Source organism: Ptychodera flava, chromosome 18, assembly GCF_041260155.1.
Source record: "Ptychodera flava strain L36383 chromosome 18, AS_Pfla_20210202, whole genome shotgun sequence".
In the NCBI taxonomy this organism is placed as follows: domain Eukaryota; kingdom Metazoa; phylum Hemichordata; class Enteropneusta; family Ptychoderidae; genus Ptychodera; species Ptychodera flava.
This window is the reverse complement of record NC_091945.1, coordinates 35,800,821-35,813,400: the sequence shown is the minus strand read 5'-3', so window position 1 is coordinate 35,813,400 and position 12,580 is coordinate 35,800,821. Positions and strand designations below refer to the sequence as shown.

The following is a 12,580-nucleotide window of genomic DNA, read 5'->3' as shown; positions in this document are numbered from 1 at the left end:
TGTCTCTATTACCAACGTATACTTTGGACCTGAGAACCAATCACTCTGATTTAAGCACTGCTAATATAATGGAAGATATTCTAGTCTACATCTAACTTACATGTACAACCACTGCTATGGTTTATCTGTAAAAATGAATACTTATTATTGCCTTAGCCTTATGCTGTGTATGAAGTCAATATGTCAAAATGGGCAGTGAACATGACAGTAAATTTTCAGCTACATTCTGAATTTTATAACTTGCATTTTCTATGATGGTACAAACTTAAGTGTGTTTTAAAAAGATTCAGTTTTCCTATCATATTTTTGCTGAATTCAAATTAATGGAAGGCATCTAAATTGTCGATGAAAAATAATTTTGTAGAAAATGTCTTCAGTTACAAGTCAATGCATAGAGAGAGTTCGTGTGGTTACATGCTGTATACCACTGTTATCAACAGAGGTTTTATCTTTTTAGGGGCCAGTAGCTGTTGCTTTTGATGATATTATTTTTGTTTCTTCTCCTAATTCCACAACATGTTGAGATACACAGCCAGTATATGTGTAAACTGCATTGTTATTGTTAACAAATGAATTCTGTTTTGGAGTAGAATTCAAATGTCAAACACTGCAGTGCAGTTGACATGCATAGATGCTGTGTAGGCAAGCTAAAAAGTGAGTGTTTCAACATGCTTTTAGGAGCTCAAGTAGAACAAGAACTTACCATTGACAGACAAAATGAAAATTGTGAAAAAAATCATGTGATCCTTTAATTAATGTATTAAATTAAAACGCAGCAGAAAATTGTATATGGAAAAGAAGGAAGGAAACCATCATGCTCTTTGCCTTTTTTGGTGTTGAATATTATCAATGAAAGATCTTTCCAATGAATCATTTTACAATGGTATTGGTAACGGCCTTTTTCCTCTCATCCTGTTGAATCCAAATAACAGGTCAACCATAGGTCAAAAGGCAACACTGCAAAAGATAAGCTCACAATCAGGTCTCTTATCTAACGATGTGTACACTGTCTGAGCCAATGATAAATCTGTGTATGATTTGCATGGCCAGTCACATCATGATCCACTGTCTGTAGATCTTGAGTAAACTCCACCACAACATACAGCACTTGACGTGCCTATGAAGCCATAAAAAGGAATACAGTATAGGAAATTTAAATTATTGAAATCTGGGATAGGTTTACTACATTTAAGGTCTGTGCTTTAGTAACTTTTTCATGTAAATGAAATGTCTAGACGTTTATAATGTTCACAAAGCTCCAGGACTGTGGTGTAGTCATAGACCCTAGATAAAGAGTTATCGGTATGCATAATCACTGAATCAGGTGTCAAAATATTGATCCTCTCAGACAAGTTGTAAATATTAAGAATATTTGTGAAATGCATGAAGTCTTCTTAAGATAAATGTGATGACAGTCAGTGTGTAAATCAATATTCAACTGTAAATTAATATACATTGTATCATGTACTGAAGGCTAACATTGGCAATGGGTGTGGAGGAATATAGTTTGCAACCTGTGACCATTTTAAAGTGAACCCGCAGACCAGTTTTATTGGAGTTCTTATCAGTAATTCACTGTGCTTGAACTGCAGGCATTGTAAATTATAGGTATCTTTCATCAATACAAAAAACACCGATGCGTTTTAAGTTTTGAATGTTTCTAGATAGTATATTTAATCTGTTTGCAGGATCAAAATAACTCATTTCTTCTTAATACCAAGTTTCATCTCATCTTGGTTTTGTTAGTTTTGTCAAGTCATGACTCAAATTTCACTGTTGCTGCCATACAACGTGATGATTTGAAGCTCAAAGTGAAGTTTTACAAAAAGAAATGTGATTGAAATTTCAATATTAGCAATACTTGGTGGAGAGTGTCCCTGTATCAATGATTACACTGTACCTTATTCTTGATATACTGTATATCTCTACAGCTGTACTGTATATCTATACAGCACTATACCTTATTCTTGATGTACTTTATATCTATTCAGCTGTACTGTATATCTATACAGTACTGTACCTTATTTTTGATGTACTGTATATCTGCATACAGCTTTAACTGTATATCTATACAGCACTGTACCTTATTCTTGATGTACTATATATCATACAGCTGTACTGTATATCTATATACCTGTAGCACTGTACCTTATTCTTAATGTACTGTATATCTATACAGCTGTACTGTATAATAATCGCAATCATACCAATCCATAATCCAATGACATTAGGTCAGAATTCGTGAGACAATAGTTGTAAACATAGACACAAAACAGCAAAGAACAGACAGTAAATAGACAGTACACAAACAAAGTCATATTCATGAAAGAAAGATATATGGACCTCTGGCCAGAAGACCAAGAAGTGATGTCAGGTGTTTCGAAAATAGTAAGCGCATCCTGCCCCACATGTGGCACCCGCCATATATCAATCTATAAGTCAGATAGGTAGTGGTCACTAAGGCCCAATCTGTTTAATCCAGTGCTGTATATCTATACAGCACTGTACCTTATTCTTGATGTACTGCATATCTATACAGCTGTACTGTATATCTATACAGCACTGTACCTTATTCTTGATGTACTGTATATCTATACAGCTGTACTGTGTATCTATACAGCACTGTACCTTATTCTGGATGTACTATAATACAGCTGTACTGTATATCTATACAGCACTGTACCTTATTCTTGATGTACTATATATCATACAGCTGTACTGTATATCTATACAGCACTGTACCTTATTCTTGATGTACTGTATATCTATACAGCTGTACTGTATATCTATACAGCACTGTACCTTATTCTTGATGTACTATATATCATACAGCTGTACTGTATATCTATACAGCACTGTACCTTATTCTTGATGTACTGTATATCTATACAGCTGTACTGTATATCTATACAGCACTGTACCTTATTCTTGATGTACTGTATATCTATACAGCTGTACTGTATATCTATACATGTACAGGCTCAGCACTGTACCTTATTCTTGATATACTATATATCTATATGGTGAAGAAATTAAAACAAAAAAATCCACTGGCTATTCCCCACCTACCCCACCCCACCCCACCCCCGTCATTTATATGAAGAAATCTTGAAATTATGATTGTTATTTGTATATTAACTTTTACATGGTTGTGAAAAAACTAAAACTTTATATCATCTTCCTCACTAGTTTACCAAGTTTACATCCGTATTGAGACAGCAGTGGAGCTGATGTGTCTGACCATATTACGTTAATTCAGACCGCAATGTCATTCCATAGTAATACGGTCAGAGCCATTAAACTACAAGAGACCTTCAGTTGAAAGTCAGTCACTCTCTCTACATCCTGTATTTAGCCTTACAAGTGACGTGTTTAGCTTCTGGAAGGTCAAGGCTTGCCCAGAAAGTTAGAAGTTTAAAAGGCTGTTTTCCCATCAAGAGTTTAAATTTGTGCCTCTAGTATTCAGATAGAATATTTTAAATATTTTAGATAATTGTGAGATAATAGACAGCATCAAGAGTATTTTCAGCATTTGTGATTTTCATTTCACATAGCCAAAGGAAACTCTAAAATGTATAAAATTGTATGTATTTATGCACAATGTCATTAATGAGCATTAAATTTTGCTGCAGGAACTAAGTACTGCATATATCAGAACAGATCATAATGGGGATGGCATATAAAACTAATGTCATCTGGAACAATATCTATAATTTTTGCACAGTTATTATTATTTTGTAATATGACGAGATTTATAACTTTTCACCAAATAGAAGATTGTTCTTATGTCATCACTGCTGTTGTCATGCATGAGTAGAATAAAGTGACCAGTAATTGACAGTGTTCTGTAATTAACTTCTGAAATGGAGCAAAATCAAGAGCATTATCACAGAGTGGCAGTGTTTCCCTCGAAACACAGGAAATTAGAAATAGTAGCTTCTGGAAATACTGATAGCGGTGTAGTGAGATCTGTCTCTCGGATTTGAAAAATGACAAGATTTACATTAACATGTAGTTTATCACCAGGGCAGCCTCATTGATATAAGCTCTAGAGGAGAAGTAATGACATTTTCATCCATTCCACTTTAAGGCCTGTTAATGTGTGCTTTCAATGCAGCCTCAGATGTGTAGCGGCAGAAATTGTGTCTGATTTTGCATCTGTAATGGCATACAGACAAAGGAAGAGGTAAATTGGATACCGTGAGAGAAGGACATGGAATTTAATTATGAGTGATGCAGTTTTAGGGAAAAGATGGATGTAAATGATTACTCTGTATTCATATTCAGTCACATTTTGCTCTAAATGTACCCACGTTTTGCTTACATCACAGTTCTGTGTGTATGTTTCTGCCTGGGTAAGTGAGTAGTCTGTCAAGTGTCATAGTATTGATATTATATTGTAACTGAAACCAAAGTGGTTTGGTTTGATCATGGTTGAGGGTGTTTTTGTCACATACTGCAGTAAGTGCTCACTGATAACACAAACATTGCTGCTGAATAAGGTCAACCAATGACAAGAGCAGTCGTTGGAGACTTTTACTTTCAAGACAATAGAATATGGCGTGCCACAGTAGATGTCAAAATGCGTCAGTTACACTACTTGGTAGTTAAATGAACCCAAATGTATATTTTTATGGCCCAGTTTATTGGTACTTATGTGGGTAGTAAGTAATTGTACATGTATAGAGAATATGTAATAGAATGTCAAAACACTAATGAAAATGAATGTAGCCATGTTGGCTCTGTTTTATGAAATGAAGGTGATTTATTATCATAGTTTGACTACACTGCTTTTATCAAATTGAGATCTAGACCCTTTGTTTTCTATTTCAACTTTGACCTACTAGATCTCACCTATCAGTCTCATGAATCCCCCTTCACTTTTAACAATATGATCTCTCCTTCTCCCCCTCGGTATTCATTTTTTCAACAGAAAAGTTGGCCATTGATTGTGGAACCAATACAGAAATGGTAGCTTAATTGTCTATTTTGTTATCACTCTGCAATTATCTGTATCGATGTAACTAAAATCGAGCAGTTTCTAATGTCAGTTTGCCATCATGAATTTTGCAGACTTTTATGTTTTCTGTATTAAAGATACAATCTGCTAAATATTTCAGAATCGGATTTCTTGTATTTAAGTTCTGAATGACATTACCTCATCAAAAGGATGTGTACACGTACTTTGTACTTCCTGTAACGGTCTACTGGGCATTTGGTCCAGTTCTTGTCTTTAAATTTTGTGTTCAAAATCTCACAGACATGTTGTGACAAAGTGCTGGTAATTTGGTTCAGGAATTCCAACTCCCAATTTATATCCAAAAAAGCGGTACACTTTTTTCACACTTCAGTATATATTTGTGATGTTTGCATCTTTTGAAAATCCTGGAGAACAGTGGTAGGCAATATTTCTTCTGCTCCCTCCCTCCCTTGTTAATCTGATATGTATTCAATCTACATATAACTTGGAACATTTACAGTACAACTTAAGGATTACCAGGGAGTACCTTTTCAAAAATGGCAAAGCTGTGATTCTTATTAGCATGTCTGCAGTTGTTTCCAGCAAAGTACACAGTGAATAGGCATTGAGGGATTGTGTAGGTGTATTATTGAGTGGGTGTGGTTTAGAAGACAGTACACAAGAAAGGAACATACAGCTATTGAGTAAATATCTTCAGAGCTTCAGTACAAGTGATCGTATGATGTAAGTCTACAAAATGACCCTTTTTGTAATATGATGGCTTCATTGTTACAAACTGTGTGTAATGTAATGGCCTGTGTAAATCTAAATGTATTGAAGATACAGATACATTGCAAAGCTGAAGATCAGCTGTGTTAACAATGCTGAAAATTTCATCAATCGTAAATGATACTGTTTGCTGTGTCCTGAAAATTTTCTGTCAGTGTCATCATGTAAACAGTTGCATCATCATAAAATTCCTGTGATTTTAAAGTCTTTGAGTGTCAAGCCACACCTTGTGCCAACCAAAGTATTGACAAGACTTCCTGTCACTTCAAGAGTGATACATGTACCCATTAACCGGTGACCTTAATACAGGTCTTGATGACAGTCCTTTTTTGGAAGCAAAGTTAACTGGTAGGATTCCTGTACTATTACATTTCATTATAATCCATTGTCGTTGTCCTGGTAGCCAGTATATCATTGTTGTGGATATCTGACTCCAAAGAGTCACAGTCAATGATGATGTGTAGCTTTTACGCAGTTGTGTAGCGCCCTCAGTGGCGAAACTTTCACTCAACTTCATGCATATATCTCTGATGGCCAGTACATTATGGTGAGTTTACTTTTGACCTTACATGTACATGTGTGCAAAAATTTGTAAAAAAAAGCAGCAAAATAGGAAAATTCGTACCATGGAAAAGTGTTTTTTCTTTCTCAGAATTTTTCAAGTCATATAGTTTCTTAATTTTGGCACAGCTTTGCTAGATGTGATAAGCTTAACTATTACCATTGCCTACAGTACAATCATTCTATTAGACACAGAATGTATGTAAATCTGTTTCTGTATGAGACAGATATGCATCATTCTCTCCAATATTGATGCTTAAATGTTTGTGACATGTTTGTTGGTTGCTGTCCTCCAGTCATGAAGACTTTGTGCAGTCTTGTGTTTTCAATGCTTTGCATGGCCTCTTTACCAAAACAAGGGGGAGGGGGAGACAGATGGAGTCAGGTCATGAACATGTGAAACATTCCTCATCTGAAACATTGAATTAGTTTATTGATGGGTTATCTCCAGTTGTAGCTCCACAATTGTAGAAAGCTTCAACTGCAGATTAGTGGTTTACAACCAAGTTGTACATTTTCTCTTACATGTAAACACTGCAGTACATGGAGTACACATCTCCCTCATACTGTACCCTCAAAATCATGACAGTGTTTGCTTTGATCTTGTGAAGGCAATAGTAACTGGTACAATTTAACTGTAAACCACTCATTATGATAAGCAGTACTTACAAAGAGAGAAAACTCAAGATTGGTATGAGTGGCATCGTGGTCTTTCAGTTAATAAATTCTGATAAACACTTTTGGTCGGCATTTCCACTCAAAGAGATAACACCTTCCGCTGAGAGAGATTACATGTTTGGAACATGTACACGATTGCTCATCTCAGGCACTGATTCTGTTAGTTTGGAATATTGCCGATCTGATACTAAGCAAGATGTGCCTTCAGTAGAACTCTCCTTATCAGGATGCTTGATATAAATTTTACAGAAGAGCTTGTTGTTTGTTTGACTGATGACCATTGAAGCAAGAAATAAACTTGTAATGCTTTCAGCGTCGTGGTGTTTTGATCAATTGTCACAACATATTAAGACACTGGTATATGGTTTAGTTTGTAAACATGTACACAGAGTACATACATATAACTCATCTGGAGTTACTAAGATTTCCAGAGCTCAATATTGAAGTTTATTGCTTGAAACTTTGTCTAATATAAAATACTGTAAAAATGTATAGGCAACTGAAAACAATATTGAATCATATAGATCAGAGAAAAATAACATCGTCCTCATTAATGAACTATCATGCATTTTGTAAACAAAGACTTTGCCAGTTGTGACATGCAAACCAGGTATTCAAAACCTAATGTCCATTTTGAACAGAAGTACATGTATGACTTTCTATATTTGGTAGAATACTGCCCTAAACAATAAATGCCGTCAACCTCACAAGGGAGCCATGTTGTGACAATGAAGTGTTGTCTGTTCTGTTATTTAGAGCTAATATTCATTTCTTTCAACTGACACGTAGAAGCTATTGTATACTGATGAACAGTAAAATTATACAGCATGTTATTACATGCAAGACCCAAGGCAAAAGATGTGAATACTGCCACCTGTGTTAGAAATTGGAGTACCATGATCGCCATGGTAACAACATCCCCCCTGATTGTAATATGCAAAATAACTGCCAGTCATTCTTAATGAGCTCCTGTGTTATAATATCCAATCCAGTGAACCATTGTAAATATTCTGGCACTTAAGAAATTCCCCATTGGCAAGCTATTAATATCTGGCAAGTGCCTCTTTTAGAGACATAATCCGCGGTGTTGAGTTCTAAACACTTCTCCCACAACTGGCTTTTGAGGGCCCCAGTTAGTTAGCCAATGGGGTGGGTTGAAACAAATGAGCGACTCCACCGTGGTAATAAGAGACTGCATCCTATTCATAGGTAAATCTACTATGTTTTATCACTTACGGGGGGAGCAAGATTGAAAAGAGGTTCTATTGCCGCTTTGATTTCACTCAAGAAACCCTGGCAGGAAAGTGCAGCCTCTCTAATTGAGTTAGCTCAGCTTTTCCGAGACATTATCTGTGAAGTGGTTGGATGTGGCAGCAGTCTGATACTCAGGTGTTGCTTTGTTTTGGTTTTGATACGTTGGCATCCAAGTTGTCATCTTAAGAACAGCCCATCAAAGGATCTGTCAGATGTCATTATGAGCTGCCGTCTTCATCCCATTCTTATTCATAAATAGAGACTCCGGTGACTCCATGGTATGAATTACGATGACTAAGATGCCCAGACTGCAGTGTTCACCTAGCAGTAACTATGCCTGCTTCTCTGCTCTGCTCTGCTCTGCGCAGTTTTTACCATGACGGCTCACAAAACATGCTGTGAGTGGACTTGCCAAAAGTGAAAACGTGATTTTGATCACTGTGTTTCTTGACTTGAGGTGGATTTTTATCACCCTGACATTATGATGATGTGCCTTTGAACGTTGTCACGTTATACCTGTGTGACCCACTGGGAGTGTACTTGACCAAAAAACCCATATAGTGTTTTGATGAGAGTTGGTAAACAAGGCACCAAGATGATGAAGATGAAGGGTTTGCTCTTTAAGAGGAAACACAAGTAAGTGAATCGTATGGAAATTTCAACAACCTCAGAAAGCAGTGATTAGAGTCGTGATTCAAGCACAACTGTGCTTGATAGCTATTTATCAAGCCATCCTATGCCTCAGTATCTTGAAATTTATCACTGACAAGCTTTATATATTTAATGCTGTACATTTCAGTATACTATCATGCCGGTCTGTGCGGTTCTCATTGATCTTTATCCACCTCGTAGCACATTGGCAAAGAGCCATGATTTCGTAAAGACAAGCATGGCTCTGATTTGAAACAGATGACAATCTTTAAAACTAAATTGGAAAACCACGACGCAGATACAATAGGATAAAATTCTTTTTCATGGAGTAATTAATCACACCACAAGTTTTAATAACAAATTAATTCAATGAGAAGCACTCCTGTTCAGCGTACAGCAAAAAGCAGTAGCACTGTTCTGTGGCAGATTCCACTCATAATACACATATCACAGCGTTAATGTAATATGAAAATATGTGTATCAAAATGCAACCTTGAAGATCCCAACGGAGAGTTCAAATGGTGTGTAAGTGAGCCTTATTAATTACAACAAAGTTCATTAAGATGTTATTTTGGTTTGATCTGGGACAACCGGAATATGCCAAAGTTTACAGTGGAACTGAGATGCTATGAAGAGATAAGGGCAAATCAACATGCACTGATTAATACAGGATGGGATAAATTAGGCTGAAGATGCCAGAGACAGTGTATTTTGGTCTGTTATTTGGCGGAGAAAATTAAAAAGTTATTTAGGGTCTTAGTGTTAGAATGGAGCTGAGACAAAATTAGGTTGAAAGTAAATGTTTAACAAATGAACCAAATTATGAATATGTTTAGTATGAAATATCCCAGACTCTTTCAATGTTACAAAAATTCTGTCGTGTTGGGTTTACTTCCATGCTACATTTGTAAAGGTAGACTTTTGTTGAAGTCAGCACACAGATCACAGGATTATGAAGTTATGCAGTCATTTTTTGAAAATAGTGATAATGTTATCATTTTTGGATAAAACAACAGTCATGTTCCATTGAGTCTCTCTTTTCTTTCTTCATTTGTTTGTTTACGTAGATCGTATTAAAGTGTACAGTAGCTTAAAATACAGTGAAACTTTGTAAAAAGTGGATATGTTTATGTAAATGTTTATCCTTTGAATTCTGGCTTCCTAAACTTCCAGCACAGAAGAAAAAAAAACCGAAATGAAAGTAATGATTAATATGCACTGTTCACTTTCTTAGAAACAGTAGTGTATGTATAAATCATGTTCAAATTGCAAAATACAAAAGTTAAAAAAACAAATTACATAGCGACATAGTGGTACAAAATGTCTTATGCCATTCAGTATGGTAAGTGACTCACCGTACAGTTTGTTTGGAAGAATATAGAATAGAGCATGAACTTCAAAGATGATATTGACAAATGATGAAAGTACATATGCATTGTGTTGAATATTAATGTCTAAAAGAGCTTGTTGTCATCTTGAGTAAAATAATGAAAGCTCTATGATTGCTTTCAGAAGTGTTTCTTGTACAGCCTGGGTCAGTTTTCATTTCATGATGATGACCCGAAGTTGTACAAGCTATTTGTCCCAATTTCACAGAAATATAAAAAATGAGAAAAACAGAGATATGAATAAAATGAAAAATGTTGTTTGTAATTGACATGAAGTCTTTGTTAGAGAATAATAAACCTAAATGTTGTCGGCAGCTGAATTGTAAAGATCTAGTCACATAGGTACGGTACATTCAAAATTACATTTTTATGTTCAGCAGGAAACCCAAGGCCTTTTGATATTGAATCATGAATTCTATAATACAGGAAACTTTATTGATCCACACGTTTGAAGACAATCCATGCCTCTGGTGATCTTACTTTTCCAGTGTCCTTGTAAACAGGTAAAAAGTGTCCTTCAAATACAAATGTGCTGATATGATAGTTCACAGCCTGTTTTGTCACTAAAAAGACATGAAGAATGGTGACTTGGTTGTAATATTAAAATTTCATGTTTTGAATTTATATGTCTCATTAATTGCAAGAGTTGTCAAACATGAGTGTCTTGTTGTATCTTTTACAAAAAAATATTGATGGAAAATGAATCATACTGGAAGTTTGGTGTTGAAATGGTACAGTACTTGAATTACTGTGCAATAAAATAAGGCAGGTGTATTACTTTGACCATGTTAGTTGTGATCTGTCAACATGAATTTTGTTAGTACAATAGAAGAAGAGTATTTGAATTGATACAGGTAGTGGGCAGAATGGGGCTTGGCATGTTATTAATAAAATGACATGCAAATTGAGATACATAATTTGTATTCATACCGTGACTCATTTGCATGTTCCATAATGTTGGACATCTACACACTACCATTTTCCTTGAACAGTCACCTCGCCAGCAAACTGTATCCAGTTATTCAAATTTATGCAAATCGCCAATAATATTAATTGCTGTGCTAGCCTGTTGCTGGTTGCAAAACCAAATCGGGACTGGTCCTGGTCGGCCTTGCTGAGTAGATGCATTAATTTGTACTGAACACACAAACATCAACAAAATGAAGCCTCCAAAACGAGTGAGGTAGGTTTCAAGTAGTTATTACCGACATGATTGTGTGGCGTCACTGTGAATTTCCATTGGGAACAGAGGAATTATAGAGTTTTCAGATGATGTGCCATGCTTTTTTTTCGGTGAAAACCATTATTTTATTATGACTTTTTGGGAAGAGAATACCACAGAACTGTAATACAACATAATGAAAATGTAGCGGTGTGCTCGGATACCTTAGTTGATAGAAGTTTTGGCAAATTGCAAAATGGAAGAAAGCTGATTTCAATACTGTATCTGAGTTTGGCATGGCACAATACAGGAGTCCCTGGTCGACATTTACTGGTGATTGAAGTGATGGTACTGCCCTGACAAAAATAGAACAATATTGCTGTACTGAAAAGTGGGGAAAAACTACCAACAAAAGGGCATGGGATGAACAGGGAGCTTTATTTGTGTGTGAGATAAAACAATGTAAAAAATACATGTAGATGGTACATGGAAATGTAACTTGTATTTCGTTTTTTTTGTCTGTGTGTACACTGACACTTTTTTCCTCTCACTGTGTACCTGTCTGTGAAAATGTAGAGAAAGCTGTAAATATGTACCATTACAGACTGTCATCAGGGTGTGGCTCAATTGGAGGCAAAATAGAAACAATTAACATACAAAGTGAAAATACACAATGAAATATCAATTATGAGATAATATTTTCTGATGCCGTACAGTGACACTTGGAATATGCATCTCTAGATTAGCAAAAGTGTTAGAAATTGTGTGACACTGGAAGATATAGCAGTAGTCATATTTTGAAGTATCATAGATACTGCAGCAGTCATTTCAAAGTATCATTTTCTGAAGTACAGTACATGTATGTATCATAAAGACATAAATTACACTTGTCTGTTATATTTTGACAAAGAAATGACAGTTCACACATTTCCCCTGGGAGATATTTTTTTAAAGTTTAATATGCATGGTAGGTAGTATTTCAACATCAGAAACTTTTTCAACAGATAAAACCAAAGGAAAAATCTCTATGCAATGTCTTCAAAAATGAACTTGAAAATGCTGAATGATCATTAAATGAATGAAGGTTTTTCATTTTAATATGCAGAATTAAAATCCACAAATTGAATGGCTTTCAGG

General features: G+C 35.5%; 1 protein-coding gene across 7 annotated transcripts in view; it reads left to right on the top strand.

The window, feature by feature from the left end:
• The window catches only part of LOC139117497 (adenomatous polyposis coli protein-like), a 90,882-nt gene that overhangs the window by 6,514 nt on the left and 71,788 nt on the right, over positions 1–12,580 (top strand). For 2 of the 7 annotated variants that reach the window (XM_070680653.1, XM_070680650.1), the window contains exon 1: positions 8,286–8,878. The exons of 2 other annotated variants lie outside the window; for them this stretch is intronic. In XM_070680653.1, coding sequence (XP_070536754.1) covers positions 8,811–8,878 — 68 coding nt within the window. In that variant the 5' untranslated portion in view covers positions 8,286–8,810. Of the gene's footprint in view, positions 1–6,076; positions 6,098–8,285; positions 8,879–11,214; positions 11,465–12,580 lie in introns of those variants that run through there. 3 more of the 7 variants (XM_070680656.1, XM_070680652.1, XM_070680657.1) reach the window with 3 other exon arrangements.